This window comes from Hyaena hyaena, unplaced genomic scaffold (genome assembly GCF_003009895.1).
Source record: "Hyaena hyaena isolate Hyena2069 unplaced genomic scaffold, ASM300989v1 scaffold_563, whole genome shotgun sequence".
Lineage (NCBI taxonomy): Eukaryota > Metazoa > Chordata > Mammalia > Carnivora > Hyaenidae > Hyaena > Hyaena hyaena.
The window spans coordinates 1,092,642-1,120,603 of record NW_024081197.1 but is presented as its reverse complement, the minus strand read 5'-3'; the positions used below and the strand labels follow the sequence as shown (position 1 = coordinate 1,120,603).

The 27,962-nt window shown below is 36.9% G+C and overlaps 2 protein-coding genes across 10 annotated transcripts in view; one reads left to right on the top strand and one right to left on the bottom strand.

Moving 5' to 3' along the window:
• MFSD8 (major facilitator superfamily domain containing 8) overlaps positions 1 to 20,275 on the bottom strand; it is a 41,507-nt gene extending 21,232 nt beyond the window's left edge. Inside the window, exons 1-5 of one of the 4 annotated variants that reach the window (XM_039256268.1) lie at positions 20,156 to 20,275; positions 13,709 to 13,800; positions 7,082 to 7,125; positions 1,515 to 1,755; positions 535 to 648 (exon numbers count right to left, since the gene is read on the bottom strand). In XM_039256268.1, the coding sequence (XP_039112199.1) occupies positions 535 to 648; positions 1,515 to 1,755; positions 7,082 to 7,125; positions 13,709 to 13,800; positions 20,156 to 20,220 (556 nt within the window). In that variant the 5' untranslated portion in view covers positions 20,221 to 20,275. Of the gene's footprint in view, positions 1 to 534; positions 649 to 1,514; positions 1,756 to 7,081; positions 7,126 to 13,708; positions 13,801 to 20,155 lie in introns of those variants that run through there. The other 3 variants (XM_039256267.1, XM_039256269.1, XM_039256270.1) reach the window with 3 other exon arrangements.
• Positions 20,276 to 20,485: 210 nt separating this feature from the next.
• Positions 20,486 to 27,962, top strand: part of ABHD18 (abhydrolase domain containing 18) — a 35,028-nt gene continuing 27,551 nt past the window's right edge. For 2 of the 6 annotated variants that reach the window (XM_039256257.1, XM_039256256.1), the window contains exon 1: positions 20,488 to 20,710. The gene's annotated coding sequence lies outside the window, so the exon portion shown is untranslated. Of the gene's footprint in view, positions 20,865 to 27,962 lie in introns of all 6 variants that reach the window. The other 4 variants (XM_039256255.1, XM_039256254.1, XM_039256252.1 and 1 more) reach the window with 4 other exon arrangements.

The following is a 27,962-nucleotide window of genomic DNA, read 5'->3' as shown; positions in this document are numbered from 1 at the left end:
CCCCGCATCAGGGTCTGTGCTGACAGCTCAGAGCCTGGAACTTGCTTCAGATTCTGTGTCACCCTCTCTCTCTGACCCTCCCCTTCTCACGTTGTCTCTCTCTCTGTCTCAAAAATAAATAAACATTAGGGGCGCCTGGGTGGCTTAGTCGGTTAAGCGTCCGACTTTCACTTAGGTCATGATCTTGCGGTTCGTGGGTTCGAGCCCCGCGTCGGGCTCTGTGCTGACTGCCAGCTCAGAGCCTGGAGCCTGTTTCAGTCTGTGACTCCCTCTCTCTCTGATCCTCCCCTGCTCACGCTGTCTCTCTCTCCTAGAAAGAAATAAAACATTAAAAAAATTTTTTTTGGAAAAAAATAAATAAATAAACATTAAAAAAATTAAAAAAAAGAGCCTAGCCTCCTGCTGAATCAAAAATATTAGCTTCCTTACCTTTCCTTTTAGCTATAAGGTTTTATACTTGGATTCCATTTAACATTTGAACCTCAAAAGTTCTCCCAATTCAAAATCAAGTAATGACAAGTGAAAAATACCTACCTGGACCTAGAATAAAACCTAATGCTTGACATGCACTTGTGTTTGCCATGGAACTTATTCTTTCCTGAAGGGAAGTAGCACCAGCGATGTATGATCTAACAACTGCTACATTTCCTAAGACATAATAATCCAAAGACAAAGAAAATATTCTTCAGTTTATAAAATTCAACTTAATTTGGCTTCATATAGAACAAAAATATTAATCTTTAGTATAGTCACAATTTCTTCTTTCTGATCATACAAAGCATATACATTGAGCAAATGTATCAATTAGTGGAAAATCTTGCTTTAGTAACATGAAAACACAATGAAAGATCTGAATAAATGAAAAAGTGGCATTACAGAAATGTTAGACTTTTTTTCTTATTAAATATGGAGAAAGCACTGAGTAAATTGCAAACTACTGATTGTTACAATTATTTTTAAAACAAAGACATCACAAACTCTGCATGCTTAAATGTAATATAAGAAACAGAAAAAGATCCACTAACAATTTGACTCAAAAAAATTTGTTAAAAAAATGTATTGAGCTCTTATTATGTTCAAGAGACTGCAAGAAAGAGGCCACAGAATATTATAGGAAGTCATAAATTATCTCTAATTATAAAAAGTTTACTATCTGGTTTGTGATAAAGGATGAAAACAGAGCAAAACAGTAGTTAAGCAAGTGCCACAGACATGCTGGAGACAGGAAAGATCTGTTAAGGGGTAGGGTAACCTAAGAATGCTTTATGGAAGATGTGGAACTTGAACTGAATCTTGAAGGATGAAGAATGATGGGAACAGAATAGAGAAGCCACAGGTAATGGGAATATCATGACAAAGGCCAAAATGATGGGGAAGATATTTGTCTATTTGCAATGACAGAACTATATGTTGAGTTGTGAGATATGAGATTGAGAGGGGGTGACACCAGGTAAGAGAGGATTCATTCAGGGTGAATGTGAATCTGAACAGCCAAACACATACATAGTTATTACCTGCTCCAATTCCCACCAAACCACGAGCAACCAACATGTAGTATTTATTATGAGAAGCTGGAACGTGGACATATGCATAGAGGCAGTTAGCCGCGACCGAAATGAAGATGGAGACAATAAGAGGTTCTTTTCTTGGTCTATAATTAGACCACAAACCAAGTACAGGTGAAGCTACCATTTGGCCAAGACTAAATGAAGCAATAACCCAGCCCAAAAAACTTGCATCAGCTGTCTGGTCAATCTGCAGAAAAAAGTACAATGCTTTAAGAAATGTTATCCAAGAAAAGTAGACTTAAGCACATTTTCTGACCATGCAACATTTCCTATTTAAGTAAATAAAAACAATAATTCTAACATATAAGTTTTGTAGCCCTATTAAGTACATTAAGGGATTCAAACTTCTGACAGTACAATTAAATGTGCTACCAATTCACTATACACTAAAAACAATACTTGAGAAGCTTCATCTTTTAGAATGATTATAGGAATTTTTGGTTCATAAAAGTCTTGTTAAAAAATAATCACATTATATGTATAAAACAATATCATCACAAAAGTAAAATGCCATTCTTTAATTCTTATAAAGTAAATACAATTATTTAGACTTATGCTATCCCATAAGGTAAATAGCCATTAGCACTGTAAATTTTTTTTTTTTTTTAATTTTTTTTTTTTAATGTTTTATTTATTTCTAGGAGAGAGAGAGAGACAGCGTGAGCAGGGGAGGGTCAGAGAGAGAGGGAGTCACAGACTGAAACAGGCTCCAGGCTCTGAGCTGGCAGTCAGCACAGAGCCCGACGCGGGGCTCAAACCCACGAACCGCGAGATCATGACCCAAGCGAAAGTCGGACGCTTAACCGACTAAGCCACCCAGGCGCCCCTAAATTTCTTTTTAAACTGGGCACAATAGTCAAATGCTTAAAGAAGAGAATAAAAGCACAAAAGCTCAAAGACAATTCTCTCAATAAATCTATTATTAATTCTTCCTTTCAACATGAACGACTCAGGGTTCTACCACTGAAAGAGGGTTTATGTATCATGATAAATGTTGAGGAGAGAACCAAATGATTAAATTTGGAAAATGAAATTCTTTCAAAAAATAGAAAATTTTAGCTTACAAAGGGGCTATGGAATAAATTAACAGATTAAAAAATATATATATGGTAGGCTATATAATTTGGAAACATAAGAACCATTAAATTATTGGAAATTAGGGGCGCCTGGGTGGCTCAGTTTGTTTAGCTTCTGATTTCAGCTAGGGTCATGATCTCGCAGTCTCTGAGTTTGAGCCCCACGTTGGGCTCTGTGCTGAATGCTCAGAGCCTGGAGCCTGCTTCAGATTCTGTGTCTCCCTCTCTCTCTGCCCCTCTCCTCCTTGTGCTCTTGTCTCTCTCTCAAAAATAAATAAACATTTAAAAAAATTTAAATTTTTAGGAAATAAGATTAAACATATAAAGTGGTAGAACAACTTAAGGACAACCACAGCCTTTTCTTTTTTAAAAATACTTTAAATAGTTTAAAATCAGGGCGCCTGGGTGGCTCAGTCGGTTAAGCGTCCAACTCAGCTCAGGTCATGATCTCATAGTTCGTGGGTTTGAGCCCTGTGTCGGGCTCTGTGCTGACAGCTAGCTCAGAGCCTGGAGCGTGTTTCAGATTCAGATTCTGTGTCTCCCTCTCTCTCTGACCCTCCTCTGCTCATGCTGTCTCTCTCTCTCTCAGAAATAAATAAAAACATTTAAAAAATTTAAATAGTTTAAAATGAAAATATTTAGGTATATTTTCTAGTGGGGAATGAGAAATAAGAGTGAATATGTACAATGATACACAATATTAAAGCTCCAGCTTTTAAAATATCTTATTTTAGGCACTCTGGCTTTTATTTTCTACCTATATTACCTTTAGCTCCTGTGATCAGTCTATTAAAAATTTAAAATAACTTCATGTCATAAAATTTTTTCAATTAATTTTCAAAAAAGCAGTGAAAACTCAGTTTTAATGCTAAATGCGTAGTGGCTTGAAAGCAAACGGATGTTATTGTCTTCTCAGGATATCATTGAACATAGCCAAGTATGTGTTTCAGGGACAGAAGCTGACTTTTGAATATTAAAAATATTTTCCAGAGACCAGTAGAAACTTTTATTTTAACTGGACACAGTTCTTCACAGTGATTGGGAAACTGGAATCTGTTAGAAAATTCTGCTAGAATTGTCACAGGGAAGTACAAAGGTTTGGAGGATACAGGCTCTATACTATAACAGAAGGTGTCACTTCAGTAACTAAACTGTTATCTGCACTCGTGTGTTTCTCTCTTATACAGTACTAACAGCATCTTATTTCTGGTACTCTGGCCACCTCTGGTGATCTCTATCATACCACTTTTGGGATAAAATCTAAACTGCTTTTTATGAAAACCTAGCTCACAAGTTGGCCACAGTCTCTTCTCTAGACTCATCTTTCTGCATGTACCCTTCCCCCAATTCTAACTTCCAGCTACTAGAACTGTTTGAAGTTTCCAAAATGAGTCAAATTCTTTGCCTCCAGTCCTTTGTACTGAATTCTCTACTGCCCACTTGTACCAGCAATGCCTTCCCCACCTCCTACTTTTCTTCAGGAAACCAACTTCTACAGACCTTCAAAACTCAGCTCCGCTGTAACTGATTTTTGACAGTATTCCAGAATTTCTTTAGTTTGAATTAGCAACATCCCCCTAAAAGCCCATGTCCATGTCTGTCTGTCTGACCACCTGCTTGCCTCTCTCTCTCTCTGTCTCTGTCCCTCCCTCTCTCTCTCTCACACACACACACACACACACACATACACACACACTATATATATTCCTGAGAGATATATATATATCTCCCTGACCCTATAAAATAACGTATCCTTCCAATTCAAAATCTAGTTTTGAATCTTCCTGGAAATTTATCCCACCTCTGGGCAACAGAGCCTCAGGAATCACTTGCCTGATGGCTGTCTATCAGCCAGGGTCAGAAAGAAGCACATTTCAGAGGTTACATTGGTGCTAAATTCTTTTCAGACAAATAATTTACTGTTTTGTTTTGTTTGTTTTCTGCGTTTTCTTGGGAAGAGGCAGTGGTGTAGCTTTTTATCTTTCTTCACAGATGGCTTTTCAGCTAAATAATATTTTTCAACATGCTATTGAAAAAGAGATGGAAGTCTTAAATTAAGAATTAAACAGTTTAAGACAGTAGGTAACACAGCACTGTTGTTGAGTCAGATTTTGGTTTCAGGTAGGTTTGGCTCTGCCGTCTTCTAGCTGTGTGACCTGAGCAACCTACCCAACTTTCTGACTGTGAGCTTCTTCACTTGTCAAACAGGAGTGATAATAATTTCATATGTTTGTTATGAATATCAAAAGATGAAAAGTTTAGTACTGTACCTGGCACACAGTGAGCTCTCACTATTGTTATGAAATAACTTGAGAAAAGTTTTTTAGTGAAATTGCTATATTTGCATTGCCAAAGAACTAGTTACAAGTTCATGTACTCACTAAATTTACCTTTGAAGAGCTTTCAAATACGTGGAGAAAGTAGTGTACCTTTTCAAAATTCAACATATTGTGCTGAGTAGTCCTAATTATTGTAAATACCTTTCTTTTGATAATTTTGAGGTTAAACAGACTAGATACAAAGACCACAGAAATAAAGAGTTTTGATACATGGAAATATATTTTTGGCAAAGAAAATATTGCTCTAGAATTGTTAAATATTCCGCTTTAATTCTTTTTTTTTTTTTTAATTTTTTTTTTTTTTAATGTTTTATTTATTTCTAGGAGAGAGAGACAGCGTGAGCAGGGGAGGGTCAGAGAGAGAGGGAGTCACAGACTGAAACAGGCTCCAGGCTCTGAACTGGCAGTCAGCACAGAGCCCGACGCGGGGCTCGAACCCACGAACGGCGAGATCATGACCCAAGCGAAAGTCGGACGCTTAACCGACTAAGCCACCCAGGCGCCCCTATTCCGCTTTAATTCTAATAACTGTGCCAGTAAGAAAGGAATTTTTAGCATCATGGCTAATAATTTCATGTAATATAATCTTTTGAATAATTTTCAAAATAGTGATGAAAATGTGGCACCAACTCAGTAAAGAAAATGAAATTTGTATTTTTGTCCTTATTCCTTTTATAATATCAGATATTTTAAAAGTTAGCATTTTCAAAAAGGTAAAATTTTATAAAAACTAAAAAATCTAAGGTGAAGGAATAAGTAATATAAATAAAATAAAATAATAAAATCAAATAAAAAAGCTTCTTGTATCATAGGCATTATGTTTAAATAATAGGGATAATAGATGATAGGGATAAAGATAATATGGAAGAAGGGTAGAAGGGAAGGACAGAGAAAAGGAGAGATGAAGGGAGGGATAGCATTCCAGATAAAAATGGAGAAAAATGTGTAAAGGTCCCAGGAACCTAGATTCATTCAAGTACATATGTCTAATAAATTGTTGGCTATAGATCTAATATGGGCCAAGGGTTAGGATTTAATCTACAACACACACACACACACACACACACACACAGACCAGCCCAACCCAGCCCAGCCCACCCCAGCCCAGCCTCTGGGAAAAACCAACATATAAGGAACAAGTTGATAAAGAAAACTCACAAAAGAACTTAATAACAAATACTTAAAGAGCAAAGCTAGGACAGAGAAATGTACAGAAGCTAAGAGAGGGTTTTCAGGAAGCAGGGAGAGGTTGACAATGTCAAACGCTACCCAAACGTCATGCAAAGGACTAAAAAGTATCTATTTGGTCAGGAGGCAAATCATTGGAGACCTTAATAGGAGCAGTTTCAGGGTAGCAGAGGAATGAATCAGATCGTAGCAGGTTCAGGAGTGAATAGGAGGTTGGAGAATATAGAGAACTTCATCAAGAACCTTAACTAAAATATTGTTATAGATGAATTATGTCTGCAACTTATATACTGATTTTTAGCAAATTCATTCCTGGAGATTTAAGATAGAATAGACATATGTTATATGCCATTTTTTTTTTAATAAATGGCAGGACCTGATGATTAACTGATGCCAGGGTACCTACTAAACTTGCATCTTTTGGTCACCCCTTCTTCCCCATCTAGTAACCACAGCATCAAAATACATATATTGTCTATTCTTTTCACAATGTCACCGGATAACCCAAATTAATTCTATGGGAAAGCACAAAATTATTACATAGGAATGTCATATCTTTCAGGAATTCAGATTATATATAATTTAGTTTCCTTTATATCAGGGAGGGGGCATTGATGGGATATGAAAGTAGCTAATAAGTAGGTGAGCATACATCTACATTTGTCTAGGACTATCCAGGTATAATACTGTTTTCCTGGTATAGTGCTCCCTTCATTTCAAGAGTGTTCTGGTTTGCACAGTGAAGCACTGGATCACCTAAAAGCCTCTTTTGAGGAATTATCATCTCAAGTCACACTAGTAAAGATTAAATCAATAAAGTACCAAAGACACTGTCAAGAAAACTCTTAACCATGTAAGAGTTACTACTACTATAGCTACTTAAGAAAATAATAGATTGAAGTGTACAAACCTTTTGGAGATATGGCCATATTGACATTATCACAATAGAAAATCCTGTAAAGAAGCAAACCCTGTTATTTATCTTAAAATGATGTCATCACTATTTATAGATATTAATTTTTTGAACTATAACATGGATAAAGTATCATTCTCAATTTACAAATTTATGCCCTAAAATATTTCTTATTAAACTATGGAGTTGTATTTATCAGAAGGAAAATAAATATTAAAGACTTGAAAATCATATGTAATTATAGTCCCTGGTCATAATGAGGATAATAAAAGCAGAGGACCTATTTCTCCTTATTCACATATCTTTACTGTAAGCAGAAATTACTGAAAGTTTTGTTAAGTTTATATAAGCAGAAATGAATGGACAAAAGGCCACTGTGTTATAGAAGAAGTGGTAGACTTCTAATCTATGTTGTTTGGCAGAGATAATTGACCGTAGGAAGTCTAGGAAAATGGAAAATGATCATATAAAGGAGGCAGTGGCTATAAAGAACCAGGAGGCTTCAAGATGGCTCTACCTTAAAAGAAAATTCATTACCTCTGCTACCCTTTACTGCTTAAGAGCTGTAGTGATAAACTTCATAAACCTAATCCTATTTGTCAATTTTAACATTAGGCATGTCCAATCAAAATTCTATAAAGGCTATTTAAAAAAAAACACTTTTATTAAGATATACTTCACATACCATACAATCTACCCTCTCAAAGTATTCAAGTCAGTGGTTTTAATATAATCAAAGATATGTGCATCCATCACCACATTCAATTTTAGAACATTTTAGTCACATCACAAAGAAACTCTGGACCTTTTAGCTGCTTTCCATCCTATTGCCCACCAAGCCCTAAGCAACTACTAATCTACTTGTCTCTATAGATTTTCATATGAATAGAATCAGGCAACATGTGTCTTTTGTATCTGGCATCTTTCTTAGCATAATGTTTTCAAGCATCATCCAGCAATATCAGTACTTCTTTTTAGAAAGCCTGTATTAAAAATAACTTAATTATTAGTTTCATTTTAGTGTATTTTGAATTAACATATTGATTTTGATGAAAAGACGACTTAAAGAGTAAACTAATATTTGAAATCAAGGCTACAATTTCACAATCAAGAAAATTAAAGAGGTAAAATGTTTAACATGCTAATTAAAATCTAAAGTTAAAATAATTTTTGCCATTAAAATTGAAATTATTACCTATAATTTTAGATAATTTAGTACAAAAAATTAAAAGTATTTAATTTTATTTATTTTATTTTAATTCCAGTATGGTTAATATACAGTGCTACATTAGGCTCAGGTATACAATACAGTGATTCAACACTTCTATATATTACCCAGTGCTCATCATGACAAGTGCACATCTTAATCCCCATCACCTATTTCACACATCCTCCTACCTCCCCAACCCCCTTGATAACCATCAGTTTGTTCTCTATATATAGTTAAGAGTCCGGGGTGCCTCGGTGGCTCAGTCTATTAAGCCTCCAACTTTAGCTCAGGTCATGACCTCATACTTTGTGGGTTCAAGCCCCACATCAGGCTTTGCTAACATCTCAAGCAGAGCCTGGAGCCTGCTTAGGAATCTGTGTCTCCCTCTCTCTCTGCCTCTCCCCTGCTCACACTCTGTCTCTGTCTGTCTCTCTCCCTCATAAAATAAATAAACATTAAAGAGTCTATTTCTTGGTTTGTCTATCTCTTCTTCCTTTGCTTATTTTATTTGTTCTTAAATTCTACGTATTAGCAAAATCATATATTATCTGTCTTCCCCTGACTAACTTATTGGGTCTAATATTATAAACTCTAGCTCCATCCATCTTGCAAATGGCAAGATGTCATTCTTTTTTATGGCTGAATAATATTCCATTGTTATTACATAAACTAAAAGAACTTTATTTTTTAAGTATTTATTTTTGAGAGGGTATGCCAAAGTAGAGGGAGTGTAGAGAGACAGGGAGACAGAGGATCTGAAGTGCATTCTGTGCTGACAGTAGAGAGCCCGATGAGAGGCTCAAACACAGGAACTATGGGATCATGACCTGAGCCAAAGTCAGACAATTAATCAACTGAACCACCCAAATGCTCCATAAATTAGAAGTATTTTATTTTATTTTAACTTTTAATGTTTATTTTTGAGAGAGAGAGAGAGTGCAAGCAGGGGAGCAGCAAGAGAGAGGGAAAGACAGAATCTGAAGCAGGCTCTATTAAGACTGTGTAAGAAACTCTAAGATTGTAACCTGAGCCAGAGTTGGATAGTCAACTGAGTTACCCAGCTGCCCATGGAAGTATTTTAAATGAAGGAAAAAAAAAAAGCTATTGCAGAGGTTGCTACCTCCACAATACTCTTTTGCCCCCTTCCTTCTTCCTGATAGAATCCCATTTTTATTCAGGTATCCATCATTCCTCCACAAAGCTACGGGCTTTAGGAGAAACTGTCTCCACCCCAAATTCCAGAGGGTAAATCATATTAAAGAATTCAGTCAGGATAATTTCACTATCTTAGTTGACTGGCTTAGAAATTGACAGGGCCCAGTTCTGACCAGTGAAAAGTGAAGGGAGGTCTTCTTTAGGACCTCTAAGAAAGGACTCCTTTTCTCTGCAGAGGTTTAAAAAAAAGTCCCTTTTGATCAATAAAAATTATGGATGTAACACTTTGGGCTACTGCAGCATCCTTGCTATAGCCTACAGAGAGAAGTCAGTGTGTAGAAGAGGACAAAGCTAAAATATGTAGTGGGAAACAGAACCAAAACCCTAGTGAACTTCACCTGGAGTTGTCCTACTATAGGTATCTTACAAGAAAAAATAAATTACTGTCTAAGCCAATTCGAATCAACATTTCCCCCCTAAGATCTGTAGAGGGCATCATAATAAATATACAATCCAAAATGAAGTTGCATTACAAAGAATTGTTGAAAATATCCTTTATTTTGTACATTTCTTTAGTTTTAGCTTTATTTAAAATATTATTTTTACTCAGTGGTGAATGATGAATGAGATTGTTTAATGAAAGAAAACAAGAAAGTGACTGGGATAAATAGAAAAGAGAAGGAAAACTAGTTTTAAAAACTTAGTAAATGACCTTCAGTAAATCTGTGTCAGGGAAAGATGCCACTTGTAAAATTTGTGCCTAAAGACTTAAATGGTCTAAGCTTAGGAAAAGAATGGATTCCCTAAAACACTTCTTTAAAAATTGTCACAGTATTGATAACTCCCATTCATTCTTTGTCATTTTAACGTAAGTACAGTTCTAAATATTAAAATTTTCCTCATGAAGTTTTACTTTTTAGTAACTATATTTTCAGAAATAATGTTAATAGATTAAAATACATCAAGCTATACAAATTAAGATTTCGTTTTACAATTTGTGTCAATGTGGTGATGGCTTAGTCAGTTAAGTGTCAGACTCTTGATTTCAGCCCAGGTCATGATCTCAAGGTTCGTGGGATCAAGCCCTGATTCGGGCTCTGCACTGACAGTACAGGGCCTACTTGGGATTCTGTCTCTCTCACTCTCTCTGCCCCTCCCCTACTCACTCTCTGTCTCTCAAAATAAATAAATAAACTTAAAAAAAATTAAATGAGGTTCATAGGCAACAAAAGAAAAAAAAACATATATTTGACTACATCAAAATTAAAACTATTGTGAATCAAAAGACAATCAGTAGAGTGGAAAGAAGAGGCCTAGAACAGTAGAAAATATTTATAAATCATTGGGGTGCCTGGGTGGCTCAGTTGGTTGAACAGCCAACTTCGGCTCGGGTCATGATCTCGCAGTTTGTGGGTTTGAGCCCTGCATCGGGCTCTGTGCTGAAGCCTGCTTTGGATTCTGTGTCTCCCTCTCTGTTCCTCCCTGCTCACACTCTGTCTCTCTCAAAGATAAATAAATGTTAAAAAATAAAAAATAAAAATTTATAAATCATTTATCTGATAAGGGGTTAATATCCAGAGTATGTAAAGAACTTCTACAACTCAACAATAACAAAAAACCTGATTAGGAAGTGGGCAAAGGCCTTTAATAGACATTTTCCCAAAGATATACAAATGACCAATAAGTATATGAAAATATTCCCAACATCACTAATCATTAGGGAAATATAAGCCAAAAAAAGAAAAAAAACCTGTAAGATATCACTTCATGCCCATTAGCATGACTACTATTAAATAAATATAAAAGTTAAAAAAAACAAAACTAAATAAATAAATAAATAAATAAATATAAAAGTTGGTGAGGATGTAGAAAAATTTGAACCCTGCTTGTTGGTGTGAATGTATAAATAGTATAGCAGCTATGGAAAATAGTATATCACTTCCTCAAAAATTATCAATAGAATTATCATGTGATTCAGCAATTCTACTTTTTTTTTTAATGTTTTATTTATTTCTAGGAGAGAGAGAGAGAGACAGCGTGAGCAAGGGAGGGTCAGAGAGAGAGGGAGTCACAGACTGAAACAGGCTCCAGGCTCTGAGCTGGCAGTCAGCACAGAGCCCGACGTGGGGCTCGAACCCATGAACTGCGAGATCATGACCCAAGCGAAAGTCGGACGCTTAACCGACTAAGCCACCCAGGTGCCCCAATTCTACTTTTTTAAAAATTAATGTTTATTTATTTATTTTGAGAGAGGGAGAGAGACAGCACAGGGGAGGTGCAGAGAGAATCCCAAGCAGGCTCCGCACTTTCAGTGCAGAGACCAACTCAATTCAGGTCTTTGATGGGGTTTTTGAAAGTTGGGGGTTCAGAGCCTAAAGCCAAGAAAGAATTCTTGAGATGCCTTTGGTGCAAAAAAGGTGATTTTTATTAAAGTATGGGAACAGGACCTATGGGCAGAAAGAGCTGTGTTATAAGGGTGACCTTTTATATATCATGCAGTTGGAGGAGATAAAGTTAAGAGAAGTTCCAAAAGGGATTTTCCTATGTTAAAGAAGATTCATAAGATACCAGAGTCCTAGGTACTGTCAAGCTAATGTTGTTTTTCCTCTAGTAGGCATTAACATTAGGACAGCAGGGGTTCCTGTAGAAATGTTTTACTCTATATTTGATACAAGTATTTGTCAATGGGCTGCAGGTTATAAGGAAATTTAATTTTACCTGCCATTTCCTTCTTGCCTTTGTTTCCCACATCACTATGGAGAAGAGGTCCAAGAAACTTAGTTTACAGGTTTTTGGAGATTAGGCTATTACTAAGATTGCATTTTTCTTATAATTTACTAAAACATTTGTAAACTGATGGATACTCATGTCCTATATGACTGTGATATCTATCAGTTAACCGTTTTCCTTTCCTTTGTTCTTCGGCAGCCAGGAGTGCCTAAGGAATATCACACATATCCCACCGGGGGGGGGGGAGGGTGCTAGTTTGTGCTTTGTGCTTAGCTTGCCTTCTGATCCCTCATCAGCTTGGTCTCACAAAACATGATATCATGACCTGAGACAAAAACAAGAATTGGACACTTAACCAACTGAGCCACCCAGGCACCTCAGTAATTCTACTTCTGACTGTACATACAGAAGAACTAGAAAGCAGGATGTAAAAAAGGTATTTGCACATTAATGTTCACAGTAGCTATTCATAAGAGACAAGAGGTAGAAGCAACCACAGAGTTTGTCAACAGCTGAATGAATAAATAAAATGTGGTATATACTAAAGGGCATCAGAACATGCCACCCCCAAAATCTACCACTTTGGCATGCTGATTATTTTGAACTAAAGGCAACTAACAGCAGATGAAAGAAGGGCTCTCTGCCCTCCCCCTTTCTGCCTAAAAACAGCATAAATTTCCCTAGGAAGTTGCTCTCCCAGGACTAGGATTCTTATCCTTGGATAGAGAATCCATGTTGAGATAAGTCTGTAGAAACAACCCTAACTAAAATCTTCCATTGGTGTCCCTCATATATTCCCTAGTTACTTTCCTACAATTTACCATCCATTGAAGCCCAAACTCCTTTCCTTAGTCATGTCTTTACAATCACTGCCCTTTGTTAAAATAGTATATAAGCCCTGAATTCTAACCATTTCTTTGGAATTTTCACTTCTCTTCTATGAAGCCCTGTGTAATGTAAAAATATTAACATCAAATAAATGTGTAAGCTTTTTTCCCTGTTGATCTGTCCTCCATTGCTTTAATTTGCAGGTAGCAGCTACAGAACCTAAGCAAGTAGAGGAAAAGATTTTCCTTCCCCACCATATATACAATAGACTATTATTTAGTCTTCAAAAGAAAGGAAATTCTGACTCATACTGTAACATGAATAAACCTTGAGAACATTAGGCTAAATCAAATACACTACTCACAAAAAGAAAAATACTGTATGATTTCACTTATATGAAATATCTAATGTCAAATTTATAGAAACAGAAAGCACGGGGGTTTCCAGGGCCTGGGAGGAAGGGGAAATAAGGAGTTGTTTAATGGGAAACGAGGAGTTTTAGTTTTGCAAGATGAAAACATTCTGGAAATTGGTTACATAATCATATAAATATATGTAACACTTCTGATCTTAGAAATGGGTAAAATGGGAAATTTTATATTATATGATTTTTACTAAAATAAAAGATAATTTTAAAAATTAAGTGACATTAAGATACTATATCTGAATTATTTAAATTACGTACAATTTCTAATACTTACCTATACTGCTTAAAAACATAGTAAGATACAGAACCCTAATAGATATCCATCGACTCTTATAATGCTCTTCAGTTTCTATAATATCCCATTCTCTAGGTATAAAGAAGAAAAAAGTAGTTTAATGTTAGCTCATTATGTGCAAATCTTTCTGTGGCACAATTTAATTTTCTCTCCTAAAGTAATAAAAATGTTATGACAAAGCTATAATTTACTAATATTCATTTTCGCTGTACTAATAACCTATGAATAAGCATTATTTCTTTGAATTTCCATGGATTATACTTGTGCTTCATTACACCTAGAAACCTGGGAGACATGAGGTAGCTTAAAAAAGGCATAACATTTTGTCAAGCAATTATTTCACTATCATTGACTTGCTATGAATTAATTGTTGAAATTTGTTTAACTGACAAAATAAAGTCTACCAAAATAAGTCAAATAAACTAGCTAAAATTATACCTCACACGGATGGGATATACAACTATAATATACTTTAAAAAATGATAACAATCTGTCATTATTATGACATTTTCTAATTGAGGACAGTAAATTGACTTTGCTGCAGGAAGCTATTCTGGCTAGGTACTTTCAGCAAAATTAATATAGAAGTGACACCAGAAAAGTTTAATGTGACCTAGAACATTTGCCATTGCTCCTACATGGGTTACCAGACAAGTTCTGTTAGTTGACTAAAGAGAGTCCAAAGTCCCTCTAGACTGGGTTGATCTTTCATATAAGCCTGTGACCTGGGGTTAAGGGCAAGTGGGTTGAGCACACATACTACCTCAAGAGGTCAGGTGATACATGTATCATTACATTTTTACATACACATATAGAAAGAGTTAACAAATTTACCTTAATGTAAGCCATTTGTTTTCAAATAATTAAGATAAACACAACAGGCAAAATCCCTTTTTATGCTGAAAAGAAATTTTCTAAAATAGACCTTAGAGTTGTCAACTTAGTCTTCAAAAAAGAAACTTTTTTTTTCAGATGTGCTGTGATTGGGAGTGGTAGAGAATGAATGAAGATAACGTTAATTAGATCTACTATGTGTCAGGTATGTTAGTTATTGACATAATATACATGAAGTGCTTAACACTGTATATGCCATTCCATAAAAATAGACCTTTCACCATAATGTAGCATGCTTGAAAAACAGCGGAGCCCCAGAGGCCCATATATATCTTCCTTGACTTACAGTGGAGTTACCTTCCAATAAACCTATTGTAAGTTGGAAATATATTAAATCAAAAATGCATTTAATACACCTAACCTACCAAATATCATAGCTTAACCCAGCCTACCTTAAACATGCTCAGAACACTGACATTAGCCTACAGTTGGGCAAAATCATCTAACAGAAAGCCTATTTCATAATAAAGTGTTGAATATCTCATGTAATGTATGAAATGCTGTATTAAAAATGAGAAACACAATGGTTGTATGGGTACAATGGTTGGAAGCATATAGGTTGGTTACTTTGATGATCACATGACTGACTGGGAGCTGAGGCTTGCTGCCACTGTTCAGTACTGCAAGAGAATATCCTACCATATATCATTAGCCCAGGAAAAGATCAAGATTCAAAATGTGAACCACAGTTTCTACTGAAAGTGATCATTTTCGCACCACTATATAGCTGAAAAATCTTAAGTCAAACCATTATAAGTTGGGGATCATCTGTATTTGGAAATCAATATGCTGGAATTTGGAATTCATAATACAGATAACTACACAGCAGCAAAAGGTATGCACCATTCAATCCCAGAGCACTGTGTTCTGGTATTACTTTCCAGCCTTGGGGATTACAAATTATACTTTTAATGAACCCATTATTATTTCCTGAAGATCAAAATTAAACTGACCATCACTAACAAGAACTATCATTAAAATAAACCCGAAAATTTCAAATAACTACTTTGCTCAGATCTTATCTAAGTTAGGAAACCAGAGAAGTAAATAATTCGATTCTGAAAAAAAATGTAATAAAATTGTTTGAATGACTTCAACTTGATTTGGAGCTCGGTCAAAACTTTCTTTTTTTAATGACAGCTATTAAATATTGAAGGGATGACAGAATTAGAAAACCACTATTTAGTTTCCATATAATAATGGATGAAAGCAAGGATCATTCATGGATCCTAAAAAAATTGGTTGAAAGATTAGTAAGGACAGGATAGTCACAGGGCCTCAAAGTATCACCTTACTGTCTACTTTCTAATCACAAAATGGAAAATTAAGCTTTATAGCAGTCACCCTCTTTTTATAAGTTTATCTATTTTTTAGAGAGAAACACACACACACACACACACACACACACACACACACACATACACACAGAGTGCAAGTAGGGGAGAGGCAGAGAGAGGGAGGCACAGCATCTGAAGCAGGCTCCAAGGTGTCAGCACAGAGCCCAATGCAGGGCTCGAACTCATGAACCACAAGATCATGACTTGAGCCAAAATGGGACATTTAACTGACTGAGCCACCCAGGTGCCTCAGCAGTCCCCCTCTTAACCAAGTGGTCAAGCTTGGTATCCCCAATAGTGGGACAGCCTAGCATTTGATATCTCCTAACATTGAAATATTGAGATATTCTCAACATAACCCAGCAGATGTTCTTGCCAGGAATGTTTGACCAGGACCTATTAAAAAAGAAACAAGCCAGGGGCACCTAGCTGGCTTAGTTGGTGGAGCATGGGACTCTTAATCTCAGGGTCAGTGGTTTGAGCCCTAAGTTGGGCATAAAGCCTACTTAAAAATTAAAAAGAAGAAGAAACAGGCCAAAAATCCAGAATGTAAGATGTTGTACAGAAAACTGGCCTAGACTTGTCAAAGGATTGATTCAATGTTGGGAAGAACAGAGAGAAAAGATTAAGGAACAGTTATAGGTTGAGAGAGTATAAAAAAGATAGAACAATGCATGACCATTAGTTGGACCCTATTTAAAAAAAAAACGCTATAGAGTACAGTTTTGGAACAAATGAATATTCTTAAGTATAGACTGTATATTGCATGATATTTTGCACGAGTATTGTATTTTTAGCTATGGTAACAGTGATGTAGTTGCGTAAAAAAATATTTTTGTTTTGAGAAGATGTATGCTGCAGACTGAAATACTTGAGATAAAAATGTCATGATTTCTGCAACCTACTTTTGGGTAGTTTGGCAAAAGAGGGGTGTGTGTGTATAGAAATTTGAGCAGTGTGAACAAGGCTAATGGTTAGTAACAGGGTATATAGGTGTTCAATGTACTGTTTTTTCAACTTTTCTATGGATTTGAGAATTTTCAAAATAAAGAACTTTTCTTTTTCCTTCTTTTTAATTCAAAAAGTATAATTTTGGAGAAGAAGTGTATCTTTCTACTCAGAGAGAGTAGGAATGCTGCAGAGTATAGCTGTTCTTCAATGAAGTTACCATTTTTATCGTATTTTCTTAACTTTGATGATTCAACCAGCCATGTCACATGGCTAAGATTGAGTTTCTAAAGGTTTCTGTCTTGTTTTAAAAGGCACAAGAAGGAATGCTGCACTTCCAAAGCAATGTGTTTAACTTTTTTATTCCTTTCTACTATTACTGCTGTCAAAGTTTTGTCCTGCTCAACATTTTCATTATAAATATAATACCTCAAATGATAATATGTTTATCAAAAACTAGGAAGAATACATGATATATTGGAGTGAATTAATCACCAAAATAAGTTAGATAAAAGTTAAGGATAAGTAAAAAGTGCCAAATTTAGGTTCAATAGATCATTATTTAACACAAAGAGGTTTGAGTAAACAGCAGTACTTTATTTTCAAAAAATGACTCTAGATTTACTGAGGGAAAAATAAAATTACACATTTACCAGAGAGAGCATCTGTGAACTACTGAAGAGCAAAAAAGAACCTATATTCAAAGAATATAAGAGAAAGAAGTGTGTGCTCAATGACAGAATAGTGTAATGGTATTACAGCATAGAATTTAGAGGAAAGAAATAAGTTGAGAATGTTCTAAGGATATGCTCTACAAGACCAGAAGTCATAGTAATATTTGTATTACAGAAATTAGGCTAAAGTTGCAAAGAAAACATTTAGGCACTTGTAACATTATAGGATAGTCTAAGAAAGGGATAAGCAAACTATATTCCTCAATCCAAATCCAGCCTATCACCTATTTCTAGATCACCAGTGAATTGGGGAGCCTGGGTGGCTAGTCGGTTAAGCATCCGACTTTGGCTCATGTCATGATCTCATGGTTCGTGGGCTTGAGCCCCATGTCGGGCTATGTGCTGACAGCCAGCTCAGAGCCTGGAGCCTTTTCAGGCTTCCTCTCTCTCTGACCCTCCCCTGCTCATGCTGTCTCTCTCTCTCTCTCAGAAATAAATAAAACATTAAAAAAAATTTTTTTTTAAATAGATCACCAGTGAACTAAGAATAGTTGTTACAGATGAATATTTGTGATCAACTTAATAGGAAACATTAACTTTTAACTCTAGTTAATGAAAAAGCCACCTCCAAAATTCTATTCCCCTCATAGATTTGTTATTACAAAAAATTTTTTATTCATTTATTTAAATTTAATTACCAAATTTTTTTGGGTGAGAACTTTTCTTTTTTGTTATCTAAGTACCTATATAATATCTTTGATTTCGTCTCTTATCCCGCAAAGCCTAAAATATTTACCATCTGGACCTTTACAGAAAAAATTTGCCAACCTCTTTTGTCTCAAACATTGTACATAGAATCAGTGGAGACCACTGAGGACTCATCAGACCAATAAATTAAAATCAAACCTTCCTAGTGAGGAAAAGTTGGTAGTGAATGAGGCTGAAGTTTCTACAATTTACTCAAAGTGAACACAGCTTGCCAATTAGTTATATATATGTTCACTTTACTAGGGAATCCAACTGTGTTTTCAAAGACAGTATACTTATTGAATTATTCTCAAAATACACCCTTCTTATTTTTAAAATGCTAAATCTAGAACCTCAATCAAGTATTGTTTATGGGCAGAATATCTGAATTTAGATGCACCCTAATGAGCCCCAACAATCACTAGGCATAATTGAAGCTAAGAGTAAGGGAAAAAAATCATTTTTTAAAGTAATTTGGACACAGTGACAGAATGTATATCAAGATCACATCTAACCATTAACTCAAAGATCCTGAATCTATCTGGAAAATAGCCCAGAACCAGAAAGAAGCAAAAAGAAGTTTGAGCAATCCAAATGTGGCAGTCTATGCACTGAAGCACATGCACTTGACTAATAAGACAGATCCTTAGCCCTAGTCATAGCCTCCATATTCTAACTACACACAGTTTTATTAAACTTAGATATGGTTTTCAAAACCGCAGCAAACTAGTAGTCTCAAAATAAAGTTGGGAGAAGAGAGGTTCCTGACAGCAACAAAAACAGAGGCTGTCAAAAGGTAATAAAAACATGATGAGGAAAAATCAGCCAGAAACAGAGTAGGCAGAAAAACTAAAAAGCAAACATAAAACATTAATAGTGTAGCAAGTGCAGAATAAATCAGTAAGAAAGCAGTGTATAATAAACAAACTAGTATAGAAGCAAATGGTCCAAAATGTCTCAAGAAGCCCTGAGGACATCTCTCTATTATGACATATTTCAGCATTGATAATAATTGTTTTGATCTCAATTTAAAACATAGATAAATTGCAGTGCATGTATTCCGTTTAATAAATTGGGGACCAGAAAAATATACCGTCCAGAGTTTCAAACACAGTGGTTAAAATAAAAGTTCGCTGCTTGAGAGACCAATGAGCAAAAATTAACATGGTCGTTGACAGCTTAACTGGTATTAATTTACTTGATAAATTATGTTTCAAACATAATGATACTTAATTCCATTTTCCTAAAAACAAAAAGATTCTTAATTGCGTATTAGGAGACAAACTAACAATTCTAAATTGCTGTCCATAAACTAGAATTAAAATAGCCAGAAATGATAAGGGGTGACCTAAAGTTCATCCTTTAAACGCTAAGCAGTTAGTCTTTATATATTAGGAGAAAGCTGTGCCCATTTTGTACAGATTTACTTGCTAACAAAGTATCAAGAAGTAATCACCCAACTAGGTCAATATTGAGAGGTATTTTCAAGTATCGATTAAAATCATCATTTCGGAACTTTTGCGAAACGTGTAAAGTGATGAGATCTGCAGAGGAACGCATAAAGCAGTGGCTTAATGGTTGCAACACTATTGGAATGAAGGTCCAAGAGGCAGTTTGAGATTCTCTTAACACCGTCACCAGAGCCCGGTGGCTCACCGCGGACTTCTTTTCTCAGGAGCAGGAGTACATCACCCGGTCTCGCCCGACCGGCCGCAGCCTCCCGCCTCCCTGAGACCCATCTTTCGGTGCCGTGAGGCTGACGCCAGCAAAGGGGCCAGTCCCAAAGCTCAAGAAGGTGAGGGGGCCTTCCCCTAACACCCGCTCACCTGCTTCCGGGTGTGCGGTCGCCTAAGAGCGGCTCCTGCTCCGTCTCGATTCCGGAGCTCGCCATAGTTACACCGCCCACAAGGAGGTGAGGCTAACTCTCGCGATACCTCCTGCTCCCTCGCATCTCTCTTGGCCAAAGCTGTCAAACAAGCCAGCAAGTGCGCGTGCGCGCCCGGCAACTAGAAGTGGGTGGAGCGTCCCGAGGTCAGGGATGGTGAGTCGCGGGGTAGTCGGGACAGGGCAAGGCGGGAAGAGGTTAGGGGCGGGGCCCTGTGTCCTATCTCTCTTCCTTCCATCGGCGCATCGTTGCCTCCCAGGACTTGGTGGGGGACAGCGGGGGAGGGGTTAAGGGCGTGTCCAAACGGCTACCCCGCCCCGGACTCGTCCCTCTCTGTAGGCTTCGCTGCGTGTGCCGCATTGCTACTACATTCCTAGAGAGGTCGCAGTCGCAGCAGCTGGGGCTCCGACCGAAGGCAAGTCCTGGGAGCCCCGGGGACGATAGTGCCAGGAGACTCGGCCAGCTGGACAGCAGGCGCCCTAAAAACGGCTATTGAGTAAGTAGCCGGTCCAGGCCGCACTCCCCCAGCCTCTCTGCACACTGCGTACGTGCCAGGAGGCAGGGACTGGGGGCGCAGGCGTTGGCCGGAGACGCAGGGGTCTAGGGCGCTGGACAAGGCGGGGCTTTAGCGCGCGCTGTGGCCGACCCGGGTGAGTTAGGCTGGCACGCGGTCCCTTTTCCCCTGTGGAGGGTGGAATTGTCTCGGCGCTGTTGTTTTCTTGCTCCGCTAACTACAGAGGCATCTTACCGGTGGTGCCTTGTTAGGGCCTGGATGGGGGTTCTGAAAGTCGCGACCCTCAGATCGGCATCTCACTGCTGCCTGCGCCGACTGAGGGATTCAGTCTTCTAAGATGCCACTCAGCAGCCCCTGCTGCTGTAACCTGTGGGTTAGAAAAGGCACAGCACCCATTTAGCGGTGACCAGCTCCTTTCATCATAAAGATGACATTTTTAGAAAATACGGGTTGTTTTTTTCCCCAGTAGATCTTGATTCTCTCTCTTGTGCTGACATATTAGCATCTTACTTCTACAGGTTGGCTTGTAAGCTAATGGTAGCAGTAGTCATTATATGTCATAATTATTGTTTTATAAGTGCTAATACATTTTCATGTGATTTCATTTGACCACAACTGTCCTGTGAGATAGGTAAAGAAGACACATTTATATTTCACAGAGAGCTAAGGTTCAGTCAGGTTGATAACTTACTCAGAGTCATTTAGTGTGAAAGTGGCAGAATTGGGATTCAGTTCTTTCAACCAATATTTATAAGCAGTTACCCTTTGCCAGGCCCTCTATTAGTTATGTGTTGTGTGGTAAATGCCATCATTTATAACCTTTGTCTTGTTTGTGACTTTCTTGTGTTTATCCTGTCAGGCATATTCCACTGATAAACAGCTAAATTTGAACTGTGTTTTCTGTTAGTTCAGATTTATTTTCTGAATCCAGACTTGACTTTTTGTGCTTGGATTCAGTCTTGCAAATTTGTAACAGCTCACAAGAACTTATCAGATTCCTATCACTGGTTTCAAGAAGGTACATAGGAAAAAAAAATTAGGTTGGCTTTTTTTCCCCATAATGTTGCTTTAATGTATCATTGACTTCTTTTTGAATTATGAATTCTAGCAGTCTAGCGCTGTGTGTGTGTGTGTGTGTGTATGTGTGTGTGTGTGTTTGACATGGGACTTTTAACCAGTATTGCACCAAGCAGAATGATTGGTAGATAAATATATGTTGAATGATGATTATTGAATTACCTCATTTAATCCCTACAACAATCCTCTGAGTTGGGATTGTGTCTAGCATACAAGGAAATTGAAAGCATGGAGAATAATTAATTTGCATAGGATCATACCGCTAATAGCTAACAGAGCTAGAATCCAAGAAACACAGGACTCCTGACTGTAAAACCTGTGCTTTTTTCATCAGCAGCCTTCCTATGAAAATAATTTTTAAGAAGAATCTTTTCCTGTATTTCTTAAAATATGTCAAAACAGGTGATCAATTTTTATATAAATTGAATAATTTGCTCTGTGTGTATAGTAGGCCAGATACTATTCCGCTTTTATAGATTAAGGTGGCTTACTCAAGGTCACATAGCTAGTGAAGGAACCCAGGTCGTCTGACACTGCTATTTTCCATTGCTACCTCCAAGTGATGACTTTAGATCACAAAAGTACATGGAATGAGTATGTGTAAAACTAGTGAAATCTAAGTAAACTCTGTGTATTATACCATAGGGGGGAAAAAAAGAAAGAAAGAAATAATTTCTTAGGAACAGTATACCCAAAGTAAACATTTTAAAAATCTTTTAAAAATCGTAATTACTTTCTTTAATGTCAATGGAAAAGAAGAGCTAAGTTTGAACAGAGATGAGATTATTTGCTGAATGTTTCACATAAGGATATGAGACAGTCCACCAGTTAGATTTCCTTAGATGACTGCTTAGAATAGATAGCCACCCCTCAAAATGAACAGATAAACTTCCTATTTATGGATCAACTTTGTGAGGATAAAAATCCAGAAAAAAATAGGATTGCATTGTGTAAGTGGTTAACTTTTAGACTGATAGAAGATAAAAGTACTTTTTGGTATATAGACACTGAATGCCACTTTAGCAATAGCACTCATTTCTAGGGAAGACTTTTCATTCCTTGGCACTGTAGTAGAACTACTTTTGTAAAAGTTTGTTTTTGTAGAAGTACTTTGATGTTTCCTTTTGCATCGGCTTTATAAAACTATAGATGACAATTGTATCAGTTTGGCTTTATACATACTTAAAAAATGGGTCCTATCTCTGCAGAAGCTCACTGGTGTCAGTCTAGCCTGACATAGTGTCTTTAAGTATCTGATGTGCCTCTAGATGATGCTTCCTTTTGGTGAATTGGAGTTATCTCTACCCTGGACTTGGATTATTCTCTGTTCATGGCATTGGATACCAGTTAGCCCTGTTTAGAAGACTTACGTGTTTAGAATGTCCCAGAAATTAATATTGTTCTTGGAACTGAAATGGGATTTAAGAGGTTCTATGTAATCCTAAACTCCATAACCAAGCCTATAGCATGCTTTGTGTGCTCTTGATTTGCTGTCTGTAGCTTATTGGACAGTGGCTTACTGGCAGGTAGATACAGCAAGGAGGCAAGGAGTATGCTGGCTCTAGATTTGGAGTGCTGACTGTCAAGGCCTATATCATATGGAATTAAAGTGATTTGGAAAGCTTTTCTGGTATAGGGTTGAACATTAGAAATGACTAAACAACTTAGACATATAATAAACATTGTACTTTAGAAAATATTTGAAGAGTTCATTCTTCTCAGGTCTTTTCCTGTTCCCTTGAACTTTACTTTTGTGTATTTGTCTTTGTTTACCAACTTAGGAGAATACTGTATAGAAAAATGGGATGTCTAATGAGCAATTTAGTACTTCATATTGTAAAATATGAGTCCGTTGGAATTTTGCTTTAAAAAAATGTCTATTTAGTTTGGAGAGAGATAGCATATGCAAGAGGGGGAGAGACAGAGAGAGGAAGACAGAGGATCCAAACAGTCAGCCCTGCGTGGGGTGGGGCTCGAGCTCATTAACCACTAGCTCATGACCTCAGCTGAAGTGAGACGCTCAACCGAGTCACCCAGGTGCCCTGCCCCCCGCCTTTTTTTTTTTTTTAATACTAACGGGGAATCTGCTAATTGCTGTTGATGCCATGAATGCTACAGAGGAAGACATCAACCCCATCCTTTTCCACTACTATAGAGAAAATAAATGGCCTATTAAATGATAAATGATGTTATGTTACATGGCAAAGTTGATGGAATGCCATTCCTATGGTTACATTAAGTTATATTAGATTCCATCTTGCTAGCACAGTCTTACTCTTCTGTTGGCCTTCAAGAAGTAAGCTGCCTTTTGTGAACTCCTATGAAGACAGACATGTGGTAGGGAACCATAGAGAGCCCCTTGGAGCTGAGGTTGGACTCTGGCTAACAAACAGCAAAATATTGAAACTCTCAGGCCTATAGCTGCAAACAAATGAATTCTGCTAATGACCTGAGTGAGCTTGGAAGCAGGTACTTCTCCATTCAAGCTTCCAGAAGAGAACAGAGCCCAACTGACATTTTGATGGAAGCTAGATGAAACCTGAAAGCAGAAAACCCAGGTAGGCTGGGTTGTCTGCAACTAATCCTCAAGATGAGGAAAGTGTGAAGATGGGAGAAACCAATTAAAGAGACTTGCTCTTCATATTATTCTATTTAAAGTAGCACGTGGGTGGCTCAGGCGGAGGTCATGACCTACTGAGGTCCAGTCCCAGTCCCGCACTGGGCTCTGCACTGTCAATGCAGAGCTTCCTTGGAATTCTCTCTCTGTCCGTACTCTGCTTGTGCTCACTCATTTTCTCTCAAAATAAATAAATTTGAACATTAAAAAAATTATTCTATTTAAAGGCCTTAGTGAGTTCTTCAGATATTTAAATTATGCGATGGCATTTGTTGAAGAGAAAATACATGCTTTGAGTTCTGTTCTTTGATCAATAGGATAATGAACTACTTATCCTCACTGAGAAAGTTATCAAGAGGAAAAGAAAGTATCAATTTACTTCTGAAAAAATTTGTAGAGAGACTATCAAAATATTTATCAAAATAACTCCAAAAAAATCTGAAGCAGAGTCTAGGCTCTGAGCTGTCAGCACAGAGTCCTTTGCGTGGCTCAGACTCACCACATGTGAGACAATGACCTGAGTGAAGTTGGACGCTTAAATGACTGAGCCACCTAGGTGCCCCTCCTAAGTTTGTTTAGAGTTTGTGTAGGTAAGTAAATAATATCAAGGAAAACAGATTACAGACTGTTAGCACTGAGTATCTCTGAAAAGTAGAAGGAAGTAATGGGAACAAGATTATTCTTCCACTGTTTACTGTATCTCATTCTAATAGAGAAGGAATTTGAATTTTAAAACCTTATGGTGAGCGAGTGCCTAGGTGCCTCACTCAGTTACATGTCCAACTCTTGATCTCAGCTCAGTTCTCGATCTTGGGTCATGAGCTCAAGCCCCACATTGGGCTCAATGATGGGCATGAAGCCTACTTAAACAAGTAAGTTAGAGTGAGTATCTTTAAAATAGCAAATAAAGAAGAGAGCAGGTGATTATTTTCTCTTGCCTTTCCTCTTACATAAATTATCTGCGCCTGTGCTTTATCCACCAACTAGATAATTTTTGCACATTTTATTGGAACATTGTCCGTGAGTAGACTTCAGAAAATATATGATTTTAATGCGATCTGCAGTTTAAAATCTTGGCTGCTGTTGCTTCTTATGTAGGTCTAGGCTTAAATGTTACCTCTTTGGTTAAGTGGGACTTTTTTGACACTAAAAAGAGTCTCCTTTATCACACTCTCTTGTTATATTATCATTATAGTGTTGTCATCTATTCTTTGGTTTTTTTAAAAAGGAAAAACAATTCCATTGTTTTCTTCCATGAAAATACAAGATCTGTGAGAGGAAGAATGTGCCTTGATCATCTTCTAGCACAGAGCCTAAAATAATGTTTAGCATATAGTAAGCACTTAATACTTGTTGCTTAAATGAAAAAAAAAAGTAATATTCTTAAAAGTTCAGAAACTTGAGGGGCACCTGGGTGGCTCAGTTGGTTAAGCATCCGACTTCAGCTCAGGTCGTGATCTCACGGTTTGTGGGTTCAAGCCCCATGTCGGGCTCTTTGCTGACAGCCAGCTCAGAGCCTGGAGCCTGCTTCAGATTCTGTATCTCCCTCTCTCTCTCTCTGACCCTCCCCTGCTCACTCATTCTCTCTCTCTCTCTCTCTCTCAGAAATAAATAAAACATTAAAAAAATTTATTTAAAAAAGTTCAGAAACTTGCATTTCTGTTAGGTCATCCTAGAATGGTTTAGCTTTGGGAAACTAAATGATGATAATTTACTGGAGTCTGGTAACCAGAATGCCAGTTTATTTATTTATAGTGGTAGATACAAGTAATATAATAAACAAAGCTGGATATGGACTATGGTTTCTTTTCCCTAACATTATTATGCTAAAACCAAATTTTATCAAGAACAAAAACTGATTGGGGTGCCTGGGTGGCTCAGTCAGTTAAGCATCAGACTTCAGCTCAGGTTATGATTTCACAGCTCGTGAGATCTGAAATTGTGAGATCTCACAGGACAGTTCGAGCCCCGTGTCAGGTTTTGTGCTGACAGCTCAGAGCCTAAAGCCTGCTTCAGATTCTGTGTCTCTCTCCCTCTCTCTCAGAAGTGGATAGTTTTTTTTTTAATTTTTAAAAAAGAATAAAAATGGATTAACACCAGAAAATAGGCAAAAAGAGAGTTGAATGGTATTAAAAAATACTAAATGCCATACTCTGTCTTTAGATTGTATTGTTTAACAAGTATATTATCTAGTAAATGTTTGTTCTTGGTCTTGAGAATTATGAGAGACAATAAGAATGATTTGGTTTCACTGGGCCAATTGTAAAGTAAAGTATCAGCCCAGTAAATGGTAGGTTAGATTGTATACTTATATAAACAAAGAGGAACATTAAGTTAAACTTGTGTTTTGTAACAAATCAAAGAGCAAAAGCATAAAACATAAGTGGTGGTTCCATTGAAACTTCAAAATAATAGATAAGTACTTACTGAAGCTCAATGATGGAAATGCACATTTCTATTTTCCATTTTTCTAAGTAGAATAAACTCTGAAAATGAATCAGGTTTTGCCCACAAATCAAAACTACACCATTCCATTTGAAAAGACAGAGGCAGATATTTTAAAATAAAAAGCAAAAAACACTTTAGAAATATTTGGGGAATGATAAATAAGTGGTACAAAGTTTGTTACTTTTCATGAACTGTAATGTAGTAGACAGGCAATGTAGAATAGTACTTAGATCTTGCCATGTGCCTGGGATTCAATTGTAGCTCTACCTACCACTAGCTGTGTGATCTTAGATAAATCGCCTATTTTCTCCATGCCTCAGTTGGGATAATAGACCCTTCTTCATAAAGTTGTTGAGAGGTTTAAACAAGAAAGTGTGTGTATATGTGTTTGTACTTTTACAGAATGATGCCTGGTAGATTGTACAGTACTACATAAGTAATAGCCACAGCTATTGTTATCCAATAAATATTGAGTGTTAGTTGCTGTGCTCAGGATGGGAAGACCTTGCCCTAAACGAATACACAGATTATCTTCTCTACTTTCATCCCAGTTCCTTTTTTCTATATTTCATATCTTATATCCAAGAGAATCAATTTAAGCTACATAGTTTAATCTCAATCTTAATTTGTTTCTCCAGTTTTATTGATATATAATTAATATATAACATTGTATTAATTTAAAACTTACAGCATAATGACTTGATGTATATATATATTGTGAAATGATTATTGCAATAAGTTTAACATCCATCACCAAACATAGTTATGCATTTTTTTGTCTTGGAATTGGTACTTTTAAGATCTGTAAGATAAATAGTTCTGGAGATGTAATGTACATTATGGTAACTATAGTTAAAAATATATTTGTATCGGCACTTGCTGGCTCAGTTTCTTAGGCGTCTGATTCTTGGTTTGGACTAAGGTCATGATCTCACGGGTTCCTGAGTTTGAACCCCACATCAGGCTCTGTGCTGACAGCAGGGAGCCTGCTTGAGATTCTCTCTCTCCCTCCCTCTGCCCTTCCCTTGCTAATGCTCATTCTTTCTCTCCCAAAAAAAATTTAAAAAACTTAAAAAAAAAAAAAAAGATTTG